Genomic DNA, 26,737 nt, shown 5'->3' on the forward strand with positions numbered 1-26,737 from the left:
TCTCTCCTAATGCCTATCTTGTCTTCTTTGAGCTCAAATTGCCCAATTTAACCCACCCCCACCAAACTTCTGACCACCCAACTCCCCACTTCTTGGCTCTTCTCTAAGCTGTTATTGTTAACTGTTTTCCCTCATCAGACTCTCACCCTCTTTCCTTCATATCTGTCACCATCATCCCTCTTGCTTCAAAAAAATCCCCATAACGCTTCTGTTTTTGCAAACTGTTGGTCCACCTTCAAACTTTTCATTTCCCTTCCAGAATTTTTGGACATGTAGTTGCCTTCCAAACTTGTGTCAGTCTTTCCAAGAATTGCATGTTTGAATCCCTCCCATCAGACTTCCAACCCATCACCAAACTGAAATATATCATATTGAAGTTACAAATGACAATCCACAAGGCTGCGACAAAAGTAAATGATCCATTGTACTCATCTATTTTGATCTGTTTGCAGCCTTTGTCATAATTGCTGATCAGTCCACAATCCTCTCCACCATCATCCAGGTGGTTGAATGCTTCTACCTGGTTCCATTCTTATTTATCTAATTACAGCTAGACAAACACTAGCAATAGTTTCTCTTCCACTCCTAAACCATTATTTCTGATACCTTCGAAGTCAATCCTTGCCCTCCACTTGACTTTTCTGGATGATCATTGAACCACTTATCCATGCTATCACTAAGGCTGACTCTTTCTCTCTATTTCCAATCATCGCCCATCCCCACCCCTGCGTCAGCTCTTCAGTTGTTGAAACCCTCATCCATGCCTTTTTACCTCATGACTCAACTATTCTAATTTAGTTTTGGATGGTTTCCCATGTTCTACCATCTATAAACTTGAGGTCATCCAATACTCCATGTCTGTTTTAACTAGTACCAAATATTATTCATCCACCATCCCATGCTTGCTAACCTATGCTGGCTCCCAGTTAAATATAATCTCAATTTTAAATTTCTTAGCTTTTCGATCCTTCCGTGGCCTCATGCATATTTACCCATGCAATTTCATTCAGCTCTACAACCCTCCACGATAGTTGTTTTTCTAATACTTACCTCATTAAAATAACCAATTTTAATCACCCCGAGATTGGGAACCGTGCTTTCGGTCACCTAATATTTAAGCTCTTGAATTACCTCCCTGACCCTTTCAAGACCTAGCTTTTTAAACAAACAGTTTAGTCATCTGCCCTAAAATTCTTTGTGCCTCCATGTATCATTTTAGAGAGTTTTAGTACATTCAAGATCCTACATAAACACAAGTAATTGCTATAAGAAGCAGCAGATTTGACATGGATGTCTATCAGCCCCACACATCAGTTTGCATAAGAAGGATGAATAAAAAGGGTAATAGTAGATGGATAGATGGGCAGGAAAGGAAGTGCACAGCCAAAGATCCATTGCCAAGTAAATGGTTGAGGAATTATGAGTTAGCAAGCTTAACAATTTGCAGAATTTATCAAGTTAGGGCTGTGGATAGCTGCGTGAAGCACACAATGTATTTTGATGCAATTATGCTGTTGTAGTTGTTCTCAATTTGAATCCTGAATGTGGAAAATCTTCCTGCTGTTGCCCCCGCCTTTATCATCTCCAGTCTTGTATACGTCGCAACAACATTCTTTGTTCTGTTGCTCTTTCCTACTACTTATTACACCCAATCATGCATTAAGCAAAGTAACATTAAACTGAAGCAAGTTCTTGATCATCCTGAATTCAAGCTGATTCTTCTCATTGTGCAAACTTCACATTCCTTCAAATTGTTTCTTAGCAAAATTGAGTTAGTTCTTTCAATATTACAGATTTATGCCCCACAAATTTACGTCACATTACCAAACAGTCAATGCCAGACTCAGGTGTTATGTTACAATGAAGCATCCAAATTAAAATACCACAGAGGGATATGCTCAACTGTCTGGGTTTCATACTGATACAGCAATGATTCCACTAAACAACAGCACTGGCATCATCCCTTCCACTCCAAGTGATCATTAGAGTTGTCATCAGAAATTCTGATTCCTGCAGGATCATTTTCATTGGGTAATTCTTTGAGGTTGTTCCTGCGTTATTTTTGCACATTCTATGCCTATCACTTACAACATTTCTTAAACGTTAGACTATTAAGTGGATCAACACTCACCAATGTTTTGCAGTCACTCTTTCTCGGTCCGTTTAGTTTGTTCAACTGCTGACTAAACCAGGTACAGATATTTCATGTAGTCTCCATCTGCTGTGACATCATAAAGTTCAGTGCCAGTGACATCATGGGTGAGAAGCAATGTCCACAACCCCCACCATAAAGTCACTGTGCTGGTCAAAAAAAAATAAAAGAGAGCCCAGAAGCATAAAGCACATAAATCTTGGGCTAGTTTACAGTACTTTGAACTGTAGGTCAAAAGCTTATGTTAAACCTGCACCTCAGAGACATGAGCACATAACTTCAGAAGATATTGAGACAATTTTATACTGTCCATATCTTATATGGTTGTTTCACAAATGAGACATTAAAGTAAGTACACAACTTATTTTGTGCTAACATCACTAAAATTATTAATTTAGACGTTTCTCTTTTTGCTGTTTGTCAGGCCTTGCTGTTGTACCAACTGAGGGTTGTGATTCCACATATTATCAAAGTCACTACACTTCAAAAGTATTTCATTGGCTGTGAAGCTTTTTCAGATGAACTAACCTTATAAAATAGGCTATTTAAATACATGTTTTGTCTTTCTGACTTCAAAACCTGAGCACAAAATCTCAGGTGAGCATTCAGTGCAGTAGAGGAAATGCTGCATTGTTGGAAATGCCAACCATCAGAAAAAAAATTATAAAATGAGACTTCACACTTCTGAGGAAGCGTCTCCGGACCCGAAACATTAACTCTGTTTTTTCCTTCACAGATGCTGTCAGACCTGCAGAGCTTTTCCAGCAACTTTGTTTTTGTGATAACAAAGTGTGGAGCTGGATGAACACAGCAGGCCAAGCAGCATCTTAGGACCACAAAAGCTGATGTTTCGGGTCTAGACCCTTCATCAGAAAAGCTTTTCTGATGAAGGGCCTAGGCCTGAAACGTCAGCTTTTGTGTTCCAAAGATGCTGCTCGGCCTGCTGAGTTCATCCTGTTCCACACTTTGTTATCCCAGATTCTCCAGCATCTGTAGTTCCCATTATCTCTGATCACAGCTTTGTTTTTGTTCCTCATTTACAGCATCTACAGTTCTTTTGGTTTTTAAAATGAGATTTTAGTTGTCTATTCTTGCAGTTGGACTTAAATTATTTCCAAAATTTCTCCCTCCTCTGGAAACAATGCAAACAAATCTTTATCTAGTAGCTATTTTGGAGATCTTTTTGCATCAAAATTGGTTACATATTTGTTATTCATCTCTAGTTCACATTAGATGGCTAGTAGCTATTTTTTCTTTTAAATTGCTGCAGTACATGTGCTGTCTGAGCATCTGCAACAACGTAATGTGTGAATATGACTATATTCATCAAACAATGCTGAAGAAACCATGTAGTCATCAAAATGTGGATAATACATGCAGTGGAGTGGAAATTGAAGTGATATAAATTCCATGACCTTGCCCTGCCTTCCTCAGCAATAGAAATTCAGATTGGTTGTTATTTTGAGTGCTCATGGTCATGGTTTTATAATATTGGCAGTTGATGATTTGTAGCAATTTTGTGATAATTTGAATTTGTTAAGATGGTGCAGTTTTCATATGAAACATTAGTTAATTAGGCAAGGAAAATAGCTGTCAGAAGTTAACTCTGCTGGTCTGAGAAGGAGTGAGGCCCAAACCACCAGGTGACATCATGTCATAATTGTATGTGTTTTGTTTTAAGAAACTGAAGAAATTTCCTAATAATTTCAAATCAAATTTTAATTTTTTTGTTACCTTAAAAATAATTTTTTTAGGTATTCTTAAGGGCCACCTTCAAAAAACAAATACTTCCTCTTCCAAAATCCGATTTCTTTCAAATTTTAGCTTATTTATATTTTGAGAACAAATTTTTCACAACATGGATAATGTTTAAAATTAAAATTAAATAATGAAGTTCACCATTTTCACTTTTGCCTAAACTTTTCACTTCTTTCTCAAATTATTTTTTAATCTTATATGTTTGCGAACTGCATCCTGTTTTAGCAAATAGTTTACCTGAGTGTAAGGTGCACTGGGGGCCCTTTAACCTCACTGTGGAATAGGAACTGATGTGAGATCTGACCTCTAACTACGTAAAACGGTCTCTCATTTCTAGATCTGCCCCAGTGGCATTGTACTCCAGCTTCAACGCATTATATTGGCTAGGCAGAGCAAAGAGATGAGCATTTTCAACAATGTTCCGATGCAGGCTGGAATCATCCACACCGATCTAGGAAAGCTAAAGGCTGCCTGACTTCTTTACCAAGCCAGCAGTCACAAAATCTGCTGTTTGCAGATTTCTGCCTGGCTCTTTCTTCAGTCCTGATGATCACATCTTTATTCAACTCAATGGTATAGGAGAGAGGCTGGAAAAGCACAGTCAGTCAGGCAGCAACCGAAATCCTTGCCAGCATGACAAAGGGTATCGGCCCCCAAAGGTTGATTTTCCTGCTCTTCTGATGCTGTCTGACCTGCTGTGCTTTTCCAGCCTCACACTTATAGACTCTGGCTTCCAGCATTTGCAGTCCCTATTGTCTCAATGGCAAAGGAACCACTTCTGAACCACATCAAATTTTGTGGTGAGCCTTTTGAGGAGTCCGGATTGGGGCCCTGGATAAAGTTTTATTGGGAAGCTGGTGAGCATTAAATGCTGAAGACCTCCACAGTCAACAGTGTGGACGACTGGGCTCCCACAACCATTGTTTCTGAGAAAAAAAACTATCTTTCCCTGGGAGGTCTGGAGAAGTCATAACAGCTAAGAATTTGAGTCACCACTGTAGCAATCTGCCAAGCCCCTGCCTAATCCTCACAGCCTATTTTGCTGCCTCTAGTCCCTCTCGATGTTGCTCAAATGAGTCAGGACTCATTTCTACGGAAAGGGGAAGAATTTGTACCTCCTGGTGGGAAGCAGAACTTGATCTCATCAGGCTCTTCTCTATCGTCTTTACTACAGCATTCACTGGCATGGTGAACTAGCTGATCATAGTTGAAATAACAAATTTGGCTACCCCTTATTTGTACAGGATTACAGAGTCATACAGCATAGAAACAGACCCCATGTCTCAAACAGTCCAAGTCTCAACCTAAACTAGTCCCACCTGCCACATTCTGGCCCATATCCGTCCAATCCTTTCCTATTCATGTACCCATCCAAATGTCTTCGAAACATTGTAATTGTATCCACATCCACCACTTTCTCAGGAAGTTCATTCTACATGCAAACCGCCTTCAGTGTAAAAAAATTGCCTCATTTTTTTCTAACTCTCTCTCTACTCACCTTAAAAATGTGTCTTGTCTTGAAGTCCCCTGTCGTAGGGATAGAAAACTACAATTAACTGTATCTATACTTCTCATTATTTTATAAAATTATATCAGGTCGCCCTTCAGCCTCCTACACTGCAGTGAAAAATGTCCCAGCCTATCCAGCCTTTCTATATAACTCAGACTTTCCATACCCAGCAATATCCTGGTAAATGTTTTATGAACCCTCTCCAACTTAATAATATTCTTCCTATAGCTGGGGGACCAGAGCTAGACATAGTATTCCAGAAGAGGCCTTACCAATATCCTACATAACCTCAACAAGTCTTCCCAACTTCCCAATGTAAAGCAAACTTCAAAGAATAATGTATCTGCACCCCTGGGTCCCTTTCTTTTACAACATTACACAAGGTCCTACCATTAATTGTATAAACCCTACCCTTGTTTGTTGTACCATAATGCAATACCTCACATTTATCCACATTGAAGTTCATCTGCCATTTTCAGCCCATTGACCCATTTGATCAAGATCACTTTGTAATCTTACAAAAATATTCTTCACTGTCTACTATGCCACCAATTTCGGTGTCATCCGCATATTTACTAACCATGCCTTCTGTATTGTCATCCAAATCATTTATATAAATGACAAACAAAAGAGGATCCACAACCAATCCTTGTGGAACACTGCTGGAAATCGGCCTCCTGTCGGAAAAGCAATCCTCCACCATTACTTTTTGCCTCCTGCTGTTAAGCCAATTCTGTATCTAATTGGCAAGCTCACCCTGAATCCTGAGTAACCTAACTTTACTAATTAGTCTATAATGTGGAACCTTTTCAAAGGCTTTATTGAAATCCAAGCAAAGAATATCTACTGCTGTCATCAATCTTTTTGGTAACTTGCTCAAAAAACTCAACCAAGTTTGTGAGACATGATTTTCCTCACACAAAACTGTGCTGACTGTCCCTAATTAATTTTTGCCTCTGTAAATATCCATAAATCCTGTGTTTTATAATAACCTCCAACAACCTAACTACAAGGAGTGAAAGTAACAGGGTAGTTGCTAAGGGGTCTTAACTTTCCAAATATTGACTGGAAACACTATAGTTTGAGTACATTAGTGATAATGGGATGAAGGGTCTAGGCCCGAAACATCAGCTTTTGTGCTCCTGAGATGCTGCTTGTCCTGCTGTGTTCATCCAGCTTCACACTTTGTTATCTTTGAGTACATTAGATGGGTCAGTTTTTGTCCAATGTGCGCAGGAGGGCTTCCTGAACACAGTATGTTGAAAGGCCGACAAGAGGCGAGGCCGCATTGCATTTGGTACTGAGTAATGAACCAGGCCCGGTGTTAGATTTGGAGGTAGGCGAGCTGTTTGGTGGTAGTGATCACAATTCGGTTACGTTTACTTTAGCGATGGAAAAGGATAGGTGTATACCGCAGGGCAAGAGTTATAGCTGGAGGAAAGGCAATCATGTGGCGATTAGGCAAGATTTTGGATGCATAGGATGGAGAAGGAAACTGCAGGTTTGGGCACAATTGAAATGTGGAGCTTGTTCAAGGAACAGCTGCTGCGTGTCCTTGATAAGTATGTACCTGTCAGTCAGGGAGGAAGTGGTCGAGCGAGGGAACCGTGGTTTACTAAAGAAGTTGAATCTCTTGTCAAGAGGAAGAAGGAAGCTTATGTAAAGGTGAGGTGTGAAGGCTCAGTTAGGGCACTTGAGAGTTACAAGTTAGCCAGGAAGGATCTAAAGAGAGCTAAGAAGAGCCAGGAGGAAACATGAGAAGTCTTAGGTAGGTAGGATCAAGGAAAACCCTAAAGCTTTCTATAGGTATGTCAGGAATAAAAGAATGACTGGACTAAGATTAGGGCCAGTCAAGGACAGTAGTGGGAAGTTGTGCGTGGAGTCCGAAGAGATAGGAGAGGCGCTAAATGAATATTTTTTGTCAGTATTCACACAGGAAAAAGACAATGTCGTTGAGGAGAATACTGAGATATAAGCTATTAGACTAGGCAGGATTAACGTTCACAGGGAGGTGGTGTTAGCAATTCTGGAAAGTGTGAAAATAGATAAATCTCCGGGCCAGATGCGATGTATCCTAGGATTCTCTGGGAAGCTAGGGATGAGATTGCAGAGCTTTGGCTTTGATCTTTATGTCATCATTGTCTACAGGAATAGTGCCAGAAGACTGGAGGATAGCAAAAGTTGACTCCTTGTTCAAGGAAGGGGAGTAGAGACAGCCCTGGTAATTACAGATCAGTGAACCTTACTTTGGTTGTGGGTAAAGTGTTGTAAAGGATAAGAAAAGATAGGATTTATAATCATCTAGAAAGGAATAATTTTGTGATTTTGTGAAGGATAGGTCGTGCTTCATAAACCTTATTGAGTTCTTTGAGAAGGTGACCAAATAGGTGGATGAGGGTAAAGCGGTTGATGTGCTGTATATGGATTTCAGTAAAGCGTTTTGATAAGGTTCCCCACGGTAGGCTATTGCAGAAAATTTGGAGGCATGGGATTGAGGGGGATTTAGCAGTTTGGATCATAAATGGGCTTAGCTGTAAGAAAACAGAGGGTGGTGGTTGATATGAAATGTTCAGCCTGGAGTTCATTTACCAGTGGTCTGTTTTGGGGCCACTGCTATTTATCATTTTTATAAATGACCTGGATGAGGGCGTAGAAGAATGGGTTAGTAAATTTGCAGATGACACTAAAGTCAGTGGAATTATGGATAGCGTGGAAGGATGTTGTAGGTTACAGAGGGACATAGATAAACTGCTGAGCTGGGCTGAGAGGTGGCAAATGGAGTTTAATGCGGAAAAGTGTGACGTGATTCAGTTTGGAAGGAGTAACAGGAATACAGGGTACTGGGCTAATGATAAGATTCTTGGTAGTGTGGATGAGCAGAGAGATCTTGGTGTCCATGTGCATAGATCCCTGAAAGTTGCCATCCAGGTTGATAGGGTTGTTAAGAAGGCATATGGTGCGTTAGGTTTTATTGGTAGAGGGATTGAGTTTCGGAGCTATGAGGCCATGCTGCAGCTGTACAAGACTCTGTTGCGGCTGCACTTGGAGTATTGCATACAGTTCTGGTCGTCACATTATAGGGAGGATGTGGAAGCATTGAAAAGGATACAGAAGCGATTTACCAGGATGTTGCCTGGTATGGAGGGAAAGTCTTATGAGGAAAGGCTGAGGGACTTGAGGCTGTTTTTGTTAGAGAGTAGCAGGTTAAGAGGTGACTTAATAGAGACATACAGGATGATCAGAGGATTAGATAGAGTGGACAATGAGAGCCTTTTTCCTGGGATGGTGATGGCTAACACGAGGGGGCACAGCTTTAAGTTGAGGGGTGACAGAAGTCAGAGGTAGGTTCTTTACTCAGAGAGTAGTAAGGGCGTAGAAAGCCCTACCTGCAACAGTAGTAGACTCACCAAGTTTAAGGGCATTTAAATGGTCATTGGATAAACATATGGATGATAATGGAATAGTGTAGGTTAGATGGGCTTCAGATTGGTTTCACAGGTCGGTGCAACATCGAGGGCCAAAGGGCCTGTACTGCGCTGTAGTGTTCTATGTTCTATGTTCTAAAACTGAAGTCAGACTCATAGATCTGTAGTTCCCCAGTTTCTCCTTCTAACCTTTCTTAAATAAAGATACAACAATAGCCACCCTCCAGTCATCAGGCATCTCGCTTGTAGTTATTGATGATGCAAATCTGTCTGCAAGGGGTCTTTCAATTTCCTACCTTACTTCCAACAATGTTCTGGGATACATTAGATCAAGTACCAGAGATTTATCCACCTTTATTTTTAAAACATCAAAGTTTATTTCTCTACATTCCCTCAACTCCAGTTCTTTTCTCAGAGTGAAAACTGACGCATAATATTTATTTGGTGTCTATCCCATCTCCTGGGTTCAACACAAAGATGAATTCCATGATCTTTAAGAGGCCCTACCGTGCCTCTAGTTACCCTCTTGCTCTTAATATGTTTGTAGAATTTCTTTGGATTATCCTTAACCTTATCTGCCAATGCTATCTCATATCACTTCTTTGCCTTCCTGACTTCATTCTTAAGAATGCACCTAAACTCTTTGATAATGGGAACTGCAGAGGCAGATAATAAGATAACAAAGTGTGAAGCTGGGTGAACACAGCAGGCCAAGCAGCATCTCAGGAGCACAAAAGCTGACATTGCAACTCATGTTCCATTTGGGAACCCTCAGCCCAAAGGTATCAATGTGGACTTCACAAGCTTCAAAATCTCCCCTTCCCCCAATGCATCCCAAAACCAGCCCAGTTCGTCCCCTCCCCCCACTGCATCACACAACCAGCCCAGCTCATCCCCTCCCCCCACTGCATCCCAAAACAAGCCCAGCCTGTTTCCACCTCCCTAACCTATTCTTGCTCTCACCCATCCCTTCCTCCCACCCCAAGCCGCACCTCCATTTCCTACCTACTAACCCCATCCCACCTCCTTGACCTGTCCGTCTTCCCTGGACTGACCTATCCCCTCCTTACCTCCCCACCTATACTCTCCTCTCTACCTATCTTCTTTTCTCTCCATCTTTGGTCCGCCTCCCCCCTCTCCCTATTTATTCCAGAACCCTCTCCCCATCCCCCTCTCTGATGAAGGGTCTAGGCCCGAAACGTCAGCTTTTGTGCTCCTGAGATGCTGCTTGGCCTGCTGTGTTCATCCAGCTTCACACTTTGTCACCTAAACTCTTTATATTGATTAAGAGATTCAATTGAACTAAGTTGTCTGTATCTAAAATAAGATTCTCTTTTATTGTTGACTAGAACCTCAATATCTTTATTAATCGATTGTTCCTTAGGTTTCTAACTGCGTAAATTGCTTTCACCAGCTGTTACATTAGCATTTCTCAAACTCCAGCAAAAGTTATTATGGACTTGTACCCATGCTGAGTTAGTAAAACAGATCAACTCATCCCTCACCATGCACTCCAACTGATTCTGGTACCCTTTCAGAAAGAAGCTTGTGAAACTTGGTATGTCACAGTATTCACCCCACATCTGCATACTCTCCCTTCCCTGCCCAGGTCTTTTGGTAGCAGCCATGGAGCCTTTCTGCAACACACTGGAACTTTCAGTGGGTGACTGTTTCATACTAACTCATTCTGAGTGGAAATCAATATTTGCTTCCCATTCTAAATTCCCAAACAGACCTTTTGCAATAAAATCCAATCTCTTTTTAAATACAGGGAGCAGGCAACTAGGAGGATATGTTTGAAATCATCACTTTCTAACTGCAAGTATGAAGTTCTAAATATTTCCCATTTCTGCATGAGGAGAAAGAATTCTTATCCATTTTAACACCCAGGTCTTCCTTCAAATGTTTAACCATAGATGGTGACAGGTGTGTGTGTGTGTTTGTGAACACCTCATTAGCTACAGAGGGACTTCCCTCCTCTTGCTCAGTTTTCACCATGGCTTTTATGACTACACACAAAAGCTTTGTTCCACAGTACAACAGAGGCGAGTTAACACAGTGTGGAGCTGAAGAAATTCAGCAGGCCAGGCAGCATCAGAGGAGCAGGAAAATTGACATTTCAGTTCAGGACCCTTCTTCAGAAATCTGCCATGGCTGGATTTGAACCTGGGTCCCTGGATTAACAGTCCAATGATAATACCACTAGGCCATCACCTCTCTAGTAGCATGTTTATGCTCGGAGAAGCCTCATGACTTAACCAGCCAACTGATCCATCAGTTTCTTATATTATAACTCTATCAGGTTTTGTGCTATATTATGATTTTACATTTTCCTGCTCCTCAGTTTGTGCTATGGAGCAACATCTTTGTTCCAACAAACTTGGATTGTCTACTTCCCAAATCACCTTAAATGTTAGTTTAACTAAAAATATTTGCAGCTATTGATAAGCTTTTCACGTCATCAGGTTGTTACACTGCATTTCACTGCTTAGAAGTACAAATAATAATCATAATTACCTAGATTTGTCATCAACATAATGGTGAGGCTAATGGTGCTTGTCACTATTGTCTGGTAAATACTACAAGTTCAGCAAGGGGCATATCCATTTGCATCAAGTCCTCAAGTATTTTGCCAAAATAGTTTTTAATGTATTTAAAAATTCAAAGATGCAACAGTTTTTAGCTAGTTATTTAAAAAACCTATGTCATTATCTTCCTTCTTTTCATATCAAACGTGTTCAGCATTGTTGGAATTCTGGCTATTTCATCAACAACATTCCAAATTTCCACAATCCCTGGCAGTCTTAAATAATTACGAAGAACTACTGGCTATCTAATTTTTCTTTTAAAATGGCTTTCGTATTGATCTCCAAACATTTATTTGGTAGGAAAATGTATTTATTACTTCACCCCATGTGATTTGAATGTTGAGGAGAATACAAATTTCTTGGGGAAACTGTCATTATATAATGAGATCATTATCTGCTCCTTCCTTTTAATGTTACTTGTATTGTGCAGATTATCTTCAAAATTGAATTCTCCAACTTCTGAGAATGACCACTGCACTCCACTTTCCTTACAACCCACATCGTCCTACAGCCATGTCTTGTTGGTTTTGCAGCAGAGCAAACCTTTTCAAAGACAATACTTACACCAGGTTTACATATCCATCTCTTTACCATCATTTTCACTTCCTTTCTCTCTCTGCATGGGCACACTCACCAGTTGTTTCACTTTCTCCTCCTCTCCTTGTCACTGGCATAAAAAACATAACTTCTAGCCCCTTTCAGGCCAAAAAGTCATATTTGGTTGAATCAAACATTATTTCTGGTCCTGTCTCCAAAGATGCTGCCAGACCTGCTGAGTTTTGCCAGCAATTTATGCTTTTATTTCAGATTGTCTTTACAATTATTCACTCTAAGAGCAGCAGCTGTATGTCAGTACTTAAGACATGTCTCAATTACAAAACTATTGTGAAAAGGTTTTCTTGAATGTGGGCAATTGTAACACATTCTTAGCTTAGTGAAGATCAAAAAGTTAGGTAGCATTTAGTCATTATTCCAGATGAGATGCAGGTTCAAACTCTGAACAGATTAACGCTGGAAATGTTTTTACTTACACATCCAAGACCTCATTCCAAATTGTGTTTGTCTAGGCCCATTTTTTCCAGTCAAGAATTTCAAAGCATTTGATGTAATGGAATCTTGTTCATCATGATCTAGAAGCCATGGTAATCTGTCTTGCATGAGTCTAAAGATTAACTTGCTATAATCGGTTTATTGAATTAAGTGTAGTTTCGTACAATGCTACACAATCTGCAAATAAGTAGATGTTGCACATGACTGAAGATCTTTTCATGCTAAAGCAACTGACATTTATTTATAATTAAATGAAAATATAGAGTCATACAGTCATTTACAGCTCAGGAGATGTATGAAGTGCAAAAGAATTTGGGGAAAATGTGGAATGCAGTCTTGGAAATCTCTTTTTTTAATTCTTGGAATAAGCAAATAATGAATTTGGTTAGACTCAAATACCGAAGAAAACACATTCAATAATTCAAAACACATTCGGGTATCTGTTGTTTACTAGGTTTCTAGACATACTCAACAGATATATTTATACGTCATGTAAAATTCTGCTGCTTACAGAAATATTATTACAAAAAATTCAAAATAACATTTAATGCCTGAATTTGATATTAAATTGCTGTAAGCAAAACATATGACAGACTTCCTATGGAGTCCTTGAACATTCTAGGAAGGCATTCGGTTGTTACCCATTTTAAGGGATCCATCAAAGATGTTTAATGCTTAAGTCTGATATTGTAGCATATATCATGCTTTTCAAGCCTTACAAAGAACTTTAGAGGCATCTATCATTTTGAATTGCAGTCCCTGCTGTAATATAGATATTTGTTCTTGGTGTTATCTCAGGGGATGAAAAACACTCAGCAATATCTTTGAGACCATTGTAAAGAATACTCTCTTGGAAAAGAAGTTATTATTAAATTAAAAAGGAACACTTCATCAAGAATGCAACGAATTGGAAGGAAAATACAGTCGTAGCAGATGTACCCAAAGAATTCCTGAAATTAACACACTTGGTCAGCATTAAATATTATTGGAGAAAATCTGTCTTTAATTTTTCATTTATTTGTAGATAAAATGATAAATTTGAATAGCTGGTATTATGAACTGGACAGTCAGTTTTAAATTCAAGTATTTCTAGAAATTTCTAAAATCCATTTTTTTAATATTGAAGTTTTTTTCATTTATGTTTCATATAAGTTTAACACATTTGCACCCCCTCTTCAGTTATATTAACTTTGAATAACTTCACTATTTTGGTATCTCTGGAAATACTTTAAAAAATGTGCCAAAGTGCTATATGACCCCTGGCCAGATACAAACTTTTATTCCAACCTCACAGAAAAGCAAAAGACTTCCACATAAAGGCTCTAAAAGCTTTAGGGGCTGCAACTGTAATAACTATGGTCAGCAGCACCACAAGGAGATGGAGCAACAGTTGTACAGTAATGGCCACTGCAAACTTGGATTTGGACACTATCAAACTTAACAGGAAAAATAGTTCTAAGGAAGGGTCACCGAACCCGAAACGTTAACTCTGTTTTTTCCTTCACAGATGCTGCCAGATTTGCTGAGCTTTTCCAGCAACTTTGTGTTCATTCCTGATTTACAGCATCCGCAGTTCTTTCAGTTTTTATCTAGGAAAAACAGTTTGTCTGTCAGTCCTGTAGTGCAAACAGCAAATTGTCACATATGGCATTGATATTCTCGTGTTGCCCTACTAAGGGCTTCATTGAGTTACCTAGAGCAAAACTCATCTGTGATCTTCCGAAACAACAGCTTTTGTGCTCCTATGATGCTGCTCGGCCTGCTGTGTTCATCCAGCTCCAAACTTTGTTATCTGCGACCTTATTCTCTGGTGAGTCAGCATGCATGACATTCCTTGGCCTGGCTGCATCATATTCATTCTTACTGATTCATCATGTACAGATCACAATTCTATACTAGCCTCTAAAGTAAGTGCAGACTTGCTGCCAGCTCTAGTAAAGGAATATTTTTATCTGTAGTGTGCTGTTACTCTCCTTTCTTCCTGGGCTGCAATGCCTGGGAAGGTGATAATTCTTGGATGTCTTGAGTATAAGAAAATTGGAAGAAGGCCACAAAGATGAAACATACCATGGGAGACTGTGAGGGGTTTGCAGGGAGTCAGCATCACCATGAAGCAGACTAGGATAATTGACCTGTGTAAAGAGACGAACAGCAGCAAAGAGTACCACGTGGTTATATACTTTTAGCTTATCTGAACAATGTCTTCATGAGTCTGTTGCAGAATTCTTTGGTAGCTAGCTGCAGGTGCTCTGGTCATATCAGGTTCCTTCATTTTTGAAGATGTAGAGTTGTCATAACCTTACTTCTCTTAGAGCTCCATTCCTCTCTCCAAAGTAATGATGAAAAAGATAGACAATTATTCAATCTCCTGCTGTTGTATACTGAAGAGAGACCATAGAATTGACCAGGCACCTGAATTAGATCAGAATCTAATGCAGAAACTCAATGACTGCTCTTGTGCTCATGTGCCTCCTGCTGTCTTTCCTTTGAACTGGTGGTAAGCTCCCTACAGCTATGTTAGTCAAGTCCAGGAGTAGACCAACACCATTAAGAGGTGTGGAAGATCTATAGGTAATGTAACTGCAACTGCAACAGCATGAAGAAATCATGGCAGTTTTCACATACATGAATGAAAACTTCTAAGTAGGCACATTCCAACTAAAAATCAATGTAAGAACCCTTTGCTTTGAATATCTTCATCAGTTGCAAAATCAAGTGGCAGCCTTGACAAAAACGGTATTGGCTGCCTGGAAAATATAGCTCTTGGCAGCAAACTGTGAAGAGCTACAATTTTGCTGATTAAAATGTTTTTCAGCGCAACAATTTAATTGATCAATGTCACACTTTTACCTTGGTGACTTTGGCAAGTTCCAGAGTTTGGAAAACATGTTAAGGATCAGCTTTCTGGGATAAAGGCACAACTAATTAGGTAGATATGCACTGGCATCCCTGGTGAAAGGCCATCATCCTGGTTTCTATTTTTCTCTCTACAGATGGGGCTAGACTTGGTGGGTATTTTCAGAATTTTCTAATCTTACTTCAGATTTACACAGTTTTGCTTGTTGTGAATGTTGACTCAGCACCCAGTTCTCAGAAATTAGCTCTTGCCCGAACAATCACTTCCGACTGATTGGCATCTATCTTGTTGGAGTTTAACTGTCAATCAATCTAAATTCAAGATAACAAGGCATACAGCTGGATGAACACAGCAGGCCAAGCAGCATCAGAGCAGCAGGAAGGCTGACGTTTCGGGCCTGGACCCTTCATCAGAAATTGGGGAGGGGAAGGGGGTTCTGAAATAAATAGGGAGAGAGGGGGAGGCGGAGAGAAGATGGATAGAGAAGAAGATTGGTGGAGAGGAGACAGCCAAGCCGAGGAGGCAGGGATGGAGCCAGTAAAGGTGAGTGTAAGTGGGGAGGTAGGGAGGAGATAGGTCAGTCCAGGGAGGACAGACAGGTCAAGGGGGCGGGATGAGGTTAGTAGATAGGAAATGGAGGTATGGCTTGAGGTGGAAGGAGGGGATAGGTGAGAGGAAGAACAGGTTAGGGAGATGGGCCAAGCTGGGCTGGTTTTGAGATGCCGTAGCGGGAGGGGAGATTTTGAAGCTCGTGAAGTCCACATTGATACCATTGGGCTGCAGAGTGCCCAAGCAGAGTGTAAGTTGCTGTTCCTGCAACCTTCGGGTGGCATAGTTGTGACACTGCAGGAGGCCCAGGATGGACATGTCATCTGAGGAATGGGAGGGGGAGTCGAAATAGTTCGCAACTGGGAGGTACAGTTATTTATTGCAAGCTGAGCATACATGTTCTGCAATCTCCAAGCCTCCGCTTGGTTTCCCCGATGTAGAGAGAGCCTCCACGGGTACAGCATACCATATTAGCAGATGTGCAGGTGAACATCTAGTTGATATAAAAAGTCTTCTTGGGGCCTGGGATGGGGGTGAGGGAGGTGGTGTGGGGGCAGGGAAAAGTGCCAGGCGTGGTGGGCTGGAGGGGAATGTGGAGTGAACAAGGGAGTCACGGAGACAGTGGTCCCTCTGGAAAGCAGACAAGGGTGGGGAGGGAAAAATGTTTCTATCCACTGTGGTAAAGCAAAACATTTTTCACTGTACTTCAGTACACATGATAACAATAAATAAACCTCAAACTTCTATCCATATGCTGATCTCAAATCATGCCAAAGTTCTTTATTTTTTCTGCTAGCCCCTAGATGATTCTTTATTGTATACCAAAAAATCCATGGTTATTTCCATGCTATAATTTTTGCATCCCTATCTCCCCCTTTGCACTAAACCCTCCATCCTATCTACAGCATAATCATACGTCACAGGAGGCTACTCAGTAACCTATTTCAGTAACAAAATCAGAAATTGCCGGAAAAACTCAGCAGGCCTGGCAGCATTGGTGGAAAGAAAGCAGACCGCTGGAAGGTTTTGTTCTGAATTCCAGCACTACAGTTCTGTTTTGTTTTTGTTTCATGCCTATTTCCGTTCTTTGATTACACTATTCAATGATTTACACTGCCCTATTCTGTCCCTTATGCAAAGCCAGCTTGTTACTATTCTGTATCCCAATTCCAGTACCTGTCTTTACTTTCCTTCCAATATTGTTCTATCCCATACCCCTGAGCTAATCATAGACTTCTGTACCTCAGGAGGCAAAGCCGTGGGTCCTCTGCATCTGTTGCAGCTTCTGAAAGAAGTATCCGATTCAGTTCTGAGCAAAGGTCACTCCACCCGAAACACTGACACTGATTTCTCTCCGCAGATGCTGCCAGACCAAGCAATTTGTGTTTTTGTTTCTCACTTACAGCATTTACAGTTCTTTCGGGTTTTTTAAAATCTAAATTTGTGTTTTTTTCTCTGTTGTGAGGCCACTATCCTTCATATAAACTCTGCCCCTTCATTGTCGCTGACCTCACTGCCCTTGAGCCACATCCTCCATCTCCTCGGAGATAACAGGAATTGCAGATGCTGGAGAATCCGACATAACGAAGTGTATCTTGTATTCTACAGCATCTTCAGTTCCCATTATCACACATAACGAAGTGTGGGACTGGATGAACACAGCTGGACAAGCAGCTTTTGTGCTCCTAAGATGCTGCTTGGCCTGCTGTGTTCAGCCAGTCCCACACTTTGTTATCATCAATCTCCTCCCGCCTACACTGCTCTCATGTCTTTCACAAATTGGCAGTTAATATAAAGATGGGGTAGGCCATTCGGTTGCAGCTTCTACTTGTAAGGCGAACTCTCCATCCGGCTCAGCGCGCCGCCCGTAACGTCTGTTTCGTTTTTCAAAAAGCGTAATAATGGTTCCGAGGCTCAAACGTTTCCTTTCCTGTAGCAGCGTCTCGGTTCCGGGTAGCGGTTGAAGGCCCTGTACTTGGTTCCGGTCCGAGTGGTGAAACGGTTGCTGACGCGAAGGCCGCGTGCAAGGGGCTCGCGGCTGGGGGAGCGCGGGCAGAAGAAAGGCCAGACCTGGAAAGTGGAGCTGCTGCTGCTGGGGAGAGGGGGTGCATCAACTGTCAGCATCGCTTGGAGCAACGAGGCGACCAGGCGGGCATTAAGTACTAAAGAAACCGCGCGCAGGTCAGGTACGAGGCGACTCCGCTTTCGTCTCGGTTTGAAGTGCAGTTGAACCATATCTTGATTTAACTTCTCTCCCGGAAGACTGCACTATCGGGAGTGCAGCGCTCCTTTGGCAGTGCCCGTGCTGTCCCCGCCCAACTAACAGGCTCGAATCCCGACGTGTGGTCTGATCCTACAGTTTCCTGACTCCAGAGGAATTTTACTGTGAAGTAAAACCTTGCGTTTTAAGTATTGGTGTTCGGTTTACTTTGTAACCTGTTGTGAATGGTTCGCTCAACAGAACCTCTGCAGCTCTGTTTTTCTGTGTACGGCAGAAAAGTTACTAAGTTAAACAAGAAAGTAGAGAAAAGGCATTAACTTGAAGGTCCCACGTTTAGATACAGCATGGAGTTACAGAATAGTATAGCAAGTTATTTGGATTATGTCAAACTTTTTGTTTGAAAACGCTCATTTTGTTTTGTTTTGATTTGATTATTGTCATGTGCATGAGTACTGTGAAAAGTTTTGTTTTGCAACCAGTACAACAGATCATAACATTTGTAGACACAGATCCCCACAGATCCCCTGTGGTCTTGATACCCACAGACAGAGAAGGACCTGAATTTGACTGGGACAACGCATCCATAATAGCACAAGCCAAAGCAAGACATGACGAGGAATTCCTGTAGGTCTGGCATTCCAAACAGAACTCCATCAACAAACATGTTGAAATGGACCCGATATATAAACCGTTGAAAAACTGAACCAAAAGTATTGCCAACCATCTCAGCAAATCAAGCCATATAAATAACAAGATAACAAAGTGTGAAGCTGGATGAACACAGCAGGACAAGCAGCATCTTGGGAGCACAAAAGCTGATGTTTCAGCCTAGACCCTTCATCAGACTCTCTGATGAAGGATCTAGGCCCGAAACGTCAGCTTTTGTGCTCCTGAGATGCTGCTTGTCCTGCTGTGTTCATCCAGCTTCACACTTTGTTATCTTGGATTCTCCAGCGTCAGCAGTTCCCATTATCTCATATAATTAACAAGCAGGACAGAACACCAGTGCTTCACCAGAGGCACACTGATGTTACCTAGTAGGCTGATGAAATGCCTGCAAACAAACACACCGGTTTGGTGAGCAAGTCTACAACCTAGCCCAGCTATACCATTAGGCTGAGATAGTAGGAACTGGAGAATCTGAGATAACATTGTGAAGAGCTGGATGAACACAGCAGGCCAAGCAGCATCAGAGGAGCAGGAAGGCTGACGTTTCTAGACCCGAAATGTCAGCCTTCCTGCTCCTCTGATGCTGCTTGGCTTGCTGTGTTCATCCAGCTCTACACCTTGTTATACCATTAGGCTATTGCCTCCTCGGTTGCTGAATATTGACACAAGCAGAAATTGCTGGAGAAAGTTGGCAGAACTGTGGAGAGAAAGTCAAGTCAGTTTTTTCAGGTCCAGTGACCCTACAAGGGACCTGAACTGTTGATTGTAGATAGGTTCTTGATTACAGAGGGGACAAAAGATTATATAAAAGAATATGTAGAAATGTAATATTAAAATCAGCCCTGATCTTATTGAATGGTGGAGCAGGCTCTTGTTTCTTCCTTATATGTTGGTTAAAAATGAAAGATCTTTGTCAAAGGAGCCTGATCATCATGCATTCAAATCAGGTGCATAGCTCTTTAAAATTCCATTAAAAAAGTGCAGAAAATAGTCAAGAAGACCACCAACGTGTTGGCCTTCCCACTTAGAGAGCTGGAGTAACAAGATTCAGATGTTCTGCTACAGTTAAACAAAACCCAAGTTAGACCCCACTTAGAGATCTGGGAACCACACCATAGGGCCGGATGTTTTAGCCTAGATGAAATTCAGACCAGGTTTGTAAGGATGTTACTTGGACTTCAGGGGTTAAATTCTGATGGGAGGTTAGATTAATTAGGCCTTTATTCTCCAGAATGTAGAAAGTTAGGGGGTGATCTAATGAAGGTCTTCAGGAGACTAACAGGGAAAGACAGGGCGCATAAAGATAAACTATTTGCACTAGTTGAAGATTTTAGGACCAGGGGCCATAGTCTAAGAATTAGGGCCAAGCCATTCAGAAGAGATGTAAGAAAGCACATCTACATGTAAAGAGTAGTGGAGGTTTGGAACTCTGTTCCTCAAACAATAGTTAATGGTAATTCAACTGTTAAATTCAAATCTGAAATAGATAAATTTTTATTAAACAAGGGTATCAAGTGATGTGGGCCTAAGGCGGGCAAATGGAGTTAGATGACAGATCAGCTGTAATCTCATTGAATGGCACAACAGACTTGAGGGACTAAATGGCCTACCGATCCGATGTTCCTAAGGAGTTGCATGTCAGAATAATGTGGAAGCCCAAGTACAACTGAATTTGTGGGAATTTCCTGTGAACTCTGGTAATTACCCAGCATGTGGAACCAAATCTACAAGTCCAACTTAAAGTTGAAGGATTCCGACTATTTTAATAGTTCCCTAAGTCAAGCTAAAGGAATTGAACCATGTTCCAATTTCTGTTAAACTGACTCTGTACTGACTGGGCACCCTCTTCTGGATGAAACCCCTAACTCTTCCCTCACCCCCTGCCACTTTTAAAAAACCCCTTCAGACATGTGTTTTCCCCGACGGATATCTAACCAGACCCTGCTTTACACCCCTGAGCCTGGCAGAAATAGGTATTCGGACCCAGAATGGAATATTTAGGTTGTGGTATTTAAATAGAAGTATCTCTATTTTGTTGCTGAAAAATTGAAAATGTGAGTTTTGTGATATTTCCTTTTTATGTAGTTTTGCGTTTTAAAAAGTTGACAATCTAACCAGTTAAATTGATCTTTGTATTTTTACTCAGTAGCGTCGCTGACTTGATTATGTAACTGTTGACAAGTAAATGGTGTCTTACTTGGCTATTTCTGATCTTAATTGTGGTTCACACAAAGAAACAAAAAGATGAGATAGAAAAATAATGGAGTCTGTAATTTTAAAAAAAAATTCTTTCATGGGATATGAGTGTCACTGGCTGTGCCAGAATTTATTGCCCATTGCAAATTGTTAAGAGTGAACTACATTTCTGTGGATCTGGCAACTCATGTAGGTCAGAAGAGGCAAGGATGGTAGATTTCCTTCACCAAAGGACATTAGTTGACCAGATGGGTTTTTCCCTGACAATTGACATGGGTTTCATGGTCACCATTCGAATCATAATTCCAGATTTTTTTTTCTTGAATTCCGATTCCACCATCTGCTGTGACAGGATTTGAAGTCACGTCCCCAGAATGTTACCTGGGTCTGTGGATTAATAATCTAGCCATAACTGTGTCATCACTTTCCCTAATTGAGTTGGTAAGATGAAATGTAGAATACTGTCCACAACCCATACTGACTGTGTTACTTATTGGGGCCCGCTTCCTAGCTCTGCCCATATCAATATAGTAAGCTTCAATCAGTGTGGATTCTACATTATGAAAGAAGAACCTGATTGAAGCTCATTCTCAAATGCCTTGAAGTGTGAGTGGAGCAGCAAGCTCAAAATGGAAGAAGGGTCAAGGCCCGAAACGTCAGCTTTTGTTGCTCCTAAGATGCTGCTTGGCTTGCTGCGCTCATCTAGCCCCACACTTCGTTATCTTGGATTCTCCAGCATCTGCAGTTCCCATTATCTCTGATTGTTGAAAATATTTGGTTCAGTTTCCCTTTGGGACAGATGTCAATAGTTAACCTTAATAGCTACTTGGGTCACCATTGCTTGCTTTGCGATTTGGTTCTTGGCATAGTGCAAAACTCAGTATTAATATTGAGATACCAAAGATGTGGCTCCTTCTACATTGGGGAAACCAAGCAGAGGCTTGGGGACAGCTTTGCAGAACACCTACGCTCGGTTCGCAATAAACAACTGCACCTCCCAGTCACGGACCATTTCAACTCCCCCTCCCATTCCTTAGATGACATGTCCATCCTGGGCCTCCTGCAGTGTCATAATGCTGCCACCCGTAGGTTGCAGGAACAGCAACTCATATTCTGCTTGGGAACCCTGCAGTCCAATGGTATCAATGTGGATTTCACCAGCTTCAAAATCTCCCCTTCCCCCACTGCATCCCAAAATCAGCCCAGCTCGTCCCTGCCTCCCTAACTTGTTCTTCCTCTCTCCTATCCCCTCCTCCCACCTCAAGCTGCACCTCTATTTCCTACCTACGTACCTCATCCCATCCCCTTGACCTGTCCGCCCTCCCCGGACTGACCTATCCCCTCCCTACCTCCCCACCCATACTCTCCTCTCCACCTATCTTCTCCTCTATCCATCTTTGGTCCGCCTCCCCCTCTTTCCCTATTTATTTCAGAACACTCTCCCCATCCCCCTTTTCTGATGAAGGGTCTTGGCCTGAAACACCAGCTTTTGTGCTCCTAAGATGCTGCTTGGTCTGCTGTGTCATCCTGCTCCACAATTTGTTATCTCAGAATTAATACTGAGTAGGTGAGCTAGTGCCCTTCTTAAAGTATGTACCAAGTTTTAGGTTGCTGTGACTTCAAATGTACATAACGCCTAAAATTTCTGAAAATGACATTTTTATGTTGCAAGATAGACAAAGGTCGAAAGTCTGTGAAATTGAACTTGTTTGACTTGTTTAAGGTCAAATTTGAATGCAGAATACAGGGCTATGGCAGGATTCTCAGCAGTGTGGAGGAACAAAGGGATCTTGGGGTCTACGTCCATAGATCCCTCAAAGTTGCGACCCAAGTTGATAGGGTTGTAAAGAAGGCGTATGGGGTGTTGGCTTTCATTGGCAGGGGAATTGAGTTTAAGAGCTGTGAGATTATGCAGCAGCTCTATAAAACTCTGGTTAGACCACACTTGGAATATTGTGTTCTGTTCTGGTCACCTCATTACAGGAAAGATGCAAAAGCTTTAGAGACGGTGGAGAGGAGATTTACCAGGATGCTGCCTGGACTGGAGGGCAGGTCTTCTGAGGAAAAGTTAAGGGAGCTAGGGCTTTTTTTACTTGGAGCAAAGAAGGATAAGAGGTGACTTGATAGAGGTTTTCACAATGATGAGAGGCTTAGAAAGTGTGGATATTCAGAGATTTTTTCCCATGGTGGAAATGACTATTTCGAGGGGGCATAATTTTAAGGTGACTGGAGGAAGGCATAGGGGAGATGTCAGAGGTAGGTTCTTCACACAGAGTAGTGGGCATGTAGAATGTGTTGCCGGCAGTGGTAGTGGAGTGAGATACTTTAGAGAATTTTGAACGACTCTTGGATAGGCACGTGGAGGACAGTAAAATGTAGGGTATGCAGGATAGGTTGATCTTAGTGGGATAATGGGTCAGCATGTGTTGTACTGTTCTTTGTTAACTCCTTTTAATCTTTCAAGGTCAGTAGCAGTTATTTGCATTTTTCTTTAATTTATTCAGATTAATAGCCCAGTTACGAGTTCAAATTTTGAAGGCATATCAGAGATTTCAAGTTTGAGTGAAGAACTGAGAAACAGCCTGCCCTAGTTGATAAGTCTTCAGACATTATTATATTTGACTGTGATGTTGGTGCATTAAAGTAGTGACTTACTTCAGAGGTACTTCATTGGGTGTAACACGCTAAGTGGGAATCCTGAGGCTTTGAGTGGAGGTATTTAAATGAAGATCTTTTTATTGCCATTCTGCACAGTTCTTGGGTTAAACTTCTGAAATCAACCAATTGGAGAATTCTACTGCAAGTCCTTCATATTGGCTATTGAGGTTCATTTGTGTTGCATCAGCTATTTTTCCTGCTTCTCTGTAATCTCGCTTTTTAAAAAAAGGCTCATACTGTTCTCTGATTTTGCTATTTTCTTTTTGTCCCTTTGTAGCTCTAAAGAAAACTGATACAACTTCTGTGAATGGAATTGGAGCAGTTAGAAATGTTTTAACTCAAGCAACAAAGTGAGGTATTGTGCTATCTTGTAATATACAATAAAAGTCCCCACATGCGTTCAGAATCCAGCTGTTGATTTTATGTTCCAATTTTTTAAAAAACTTGCATGGTTTTGTACATTTTGCATCCTAGGATCAAAATATGTCATGCTATAAAATGACAATTCATTTCACAGATATTGTCTGGCCAGCTCTGTTTCTCAGCATTTTTTTTGCTTATATTGCAATTTTCGTGTGCTGTTTTAAGTGGCAATGTTTTTACAAAACGAGTTTTCAAGAGTGCAAAATATAATTTCTGGTGACAGTACAAAATACCATTTAAATTTGAATTTCCTTCAATATCACAACCTTGTTTTAAAAATGACCTTAAATTTGATTTGTGTTTTACTATGTCATAGTGAGATTTGATGTTAAATGTGAAGAGATTCAGCGACTGTGAACCTGATATTCTTTACAGTGAAATTAGATGTGGCAAATACCTTACATTTGTGAACAGTGACTAAAAATGTTGCACATCAATCAGAGTGTGTAAATATAAGTAGACATTGGTGGGAACTGGATAACTGTTAATTTACAGCAGTGAATTAAAAAAATACAAAAATTCATAAAATGAAGATTGCTCCCTCAGCTGTGGGTTAGATTATTCGAATGATTAGCTGAATATCAAGGAAAGGCTGGTACAAATATATTTTCATTCCCAGAATCTGAGAGATTGACATTACAATTTCAGAAAGTGTTCAGAATGATAAAATAAATGAATATATTAATGGATAGGATTTATACTGACAGCAAAATAAAAGACGAGGTGCTATAATTTTGAAAAGATTTAGATGCACAATGTGGGAGATTTGAAGAAATGTTTTCACAGCTCTGAATAAATTATGGAGCAAATTATCACAAATGGTGCACAATACTGAATTGATTACAGCACTTAAAATGATACTGGTTAAGAATAATATAAAACGGCTCAAGAAAAATGTAGGGGAATGGGACTTTGTAAACTCAAGAAAGGCCGAATGGTTTAGAACATAGAACATTACAGCACAGTACAGGCCCTTCGGCCCTCGATGTTGTGCCGACCTGTCATACCGATATGAAGCCCATCTAACCTACACTATTCCATGTACGTCCATATCCTTGTCCAATGACGACTTAAATGTACCTAAAGTTGGCGAATCTACTACCGTTGCAGGCAAAGCGTTCCATTCCTTTACTACTCTCTGAGTAAAGAAACTACCTCTGACATCTGTCCTATATCTTTCACCCCTCAATTTAAAGCTATGCCCCCTCGTGCTCGCCGTCACCATCCTAGGAAAAAGGCTCTCCCTATCCACCCTATCTAACCCTCTGATTATTTTATATGTTTCAATTAAGTCACCTCTCAACCTTCTTCTCTCTAATGAAAACAGCCTCAAGTCCCTCAGCCTTTCCTCATAAGACCTTCCCTCCATTCCAGGCAACATCCTAGTAAATCTCCTCTGCACCCTTTCCAAAGCTTCCACATCCTTCTTATAATGTGGTGACCAGAACTGTACACAATACTCCAAGTGCGGCCGCACCAGAGTTTTGTACAGCTTCACGATAACCTCTTGGTTCCGGAACTCGATCCCTCTGTTAATAAAAGCTAAAACACTGTATGCCTTCTTAACAGCCCTGTCAACCTGGGTGGCAACTTTTAAGGATCTGTGTACATGGACACCGAGATCTCTCTGCTCATCTACACTGCTAAGAATCTTACCATTAGCCCAGTACTTTGCCTTCCGGTTACTCCTACCAAAGTGCATCACCTCACACTTGTCTACATTAAACTCCATTTGCCACCTCTCAGCCCAGCTCTGCAGCTTATCTATGTTTACATGGGTTATATAGCTTAGAAACTGGATTCACCTCAAAATATCCGTGCTGCTGCTTATGATCTACTAAAACTTCTTCCCACATTTAAAATTTTGATTGTGGCACTTTCTTTTTCCTCCCTAGATGTTTGACTGTCTTCCTCTTCAGCAGTTCCATACCATTCGTTTATCATGCACATTTTAGTTTTGAAAGTTATTCTGTGAACTTTTGTACCTCATGTGATTTGCAAAGAGAGATAGGTTCATGAGAAATTAAAAAAGAATTAAAAAATGGTGAAATTGAAACCAATCTGCTAAATACATGCACGAAAATACAGTGTTAGCCCCAGAAAGAATCTTTCTCCTCTCAACTGCTGAAGAATTCTCAATTGATGGAAGTCTTTTTCTAATTGTCATTCTGCCTTCTACAATTTATTTTTAAGTCTGTTTATTGTTCTGTGTTGTCAGGCTTCAAAATTTAAATGTACAGGGCCAAAATCAATTGCTAGCATGTTTGTTTTCCTTTTCAGGAAACTAATCTAACAATACGTAAGTGAAAAGCAGTTGAAGAATGACATCTGAAAATATTCCTGAAAAGGACTGGTATGAAATTCTTGGTGCGAGTCCATCACACAGTATGCAGGAGCTCAGACAAAGTTATCAGAGACTGGCACGATTGGTGAGTCTTTTTTTGTGGAGCAGGGACTTGTATTGAAAAGCAGGATTACTCCTGTTTGTTTTTAAACTATAAGCATGTGAATAGCTGTAATGCATTAAGCAAATGGCAAAGCAACAAAAGATTGGTAAGAAATTGAAACTTTAAAATGAACTGAAAGTAAACAGACTGAAAAGACAGATCAAAGAGAAACCCCACGTATGAGACTATCTGTAAACTTGAAACAAAAAAAATTAGTAAGTAAAAGAACAAAAA

General features: G+C 40.8%; 1 protein-coding gene across 4 annotated transcripts in view; it reads left to right on the plus strand.

The window, feature by feature from the left end:
* The first annotated feature begins 17,604 nt into the window (after positions 1–17,604).
* dnajc24 (DnaJ (Hsp40) homolog, subfamily C, member 24) overlaps positions 17,605–26,737 on the plus strand; it is a 99,592-nt gene continuing 90,459 nt past the window's right edge. Inside the window, exons 1-3 of one of the 4 annotated variants that reach the window (XM_048545056.2) lie at positions 17,605–18,075; positions 23,911–23,988; positions 26,337–26,485. In XM_048545056.2, the coding sequence (XP_048401013.1) occupies positions 26,378–26,485 (108 nt within the window). In that variant the 5' untranslated portion in view covers positions 17,605–18,075; positions 23,911–23,988; positions 26,337–26,377. Of the gene's footprint in view, positions 18,076–18,097; positions 18,280–23,910; positions 23,989–26,336; positions 26,486–26,737 lie in introns of those variants that run through there. The other 3 variants (XM_059652121.1, XM_048545057.2, XM_048545058.2) reach the window with 3 other exon arrangements.

The sequence above is a fragment of the Stegostoma tigrinum genome, chromosome 17 (genome assembly GCF_030684315.1).
Source record: "Stegostoma tigrinum isolate sSteTig4 chromosome 17, sSteTig4.hap1, whole genome shotgun sequence".
NCBI classification, from domain to species: Eukaryota; Metazoa; Chordata; class Chondrichthyes; order Orectolobiformes; family Stegostomatidae; genus Stegostoma; species Stegostoma tigrinum.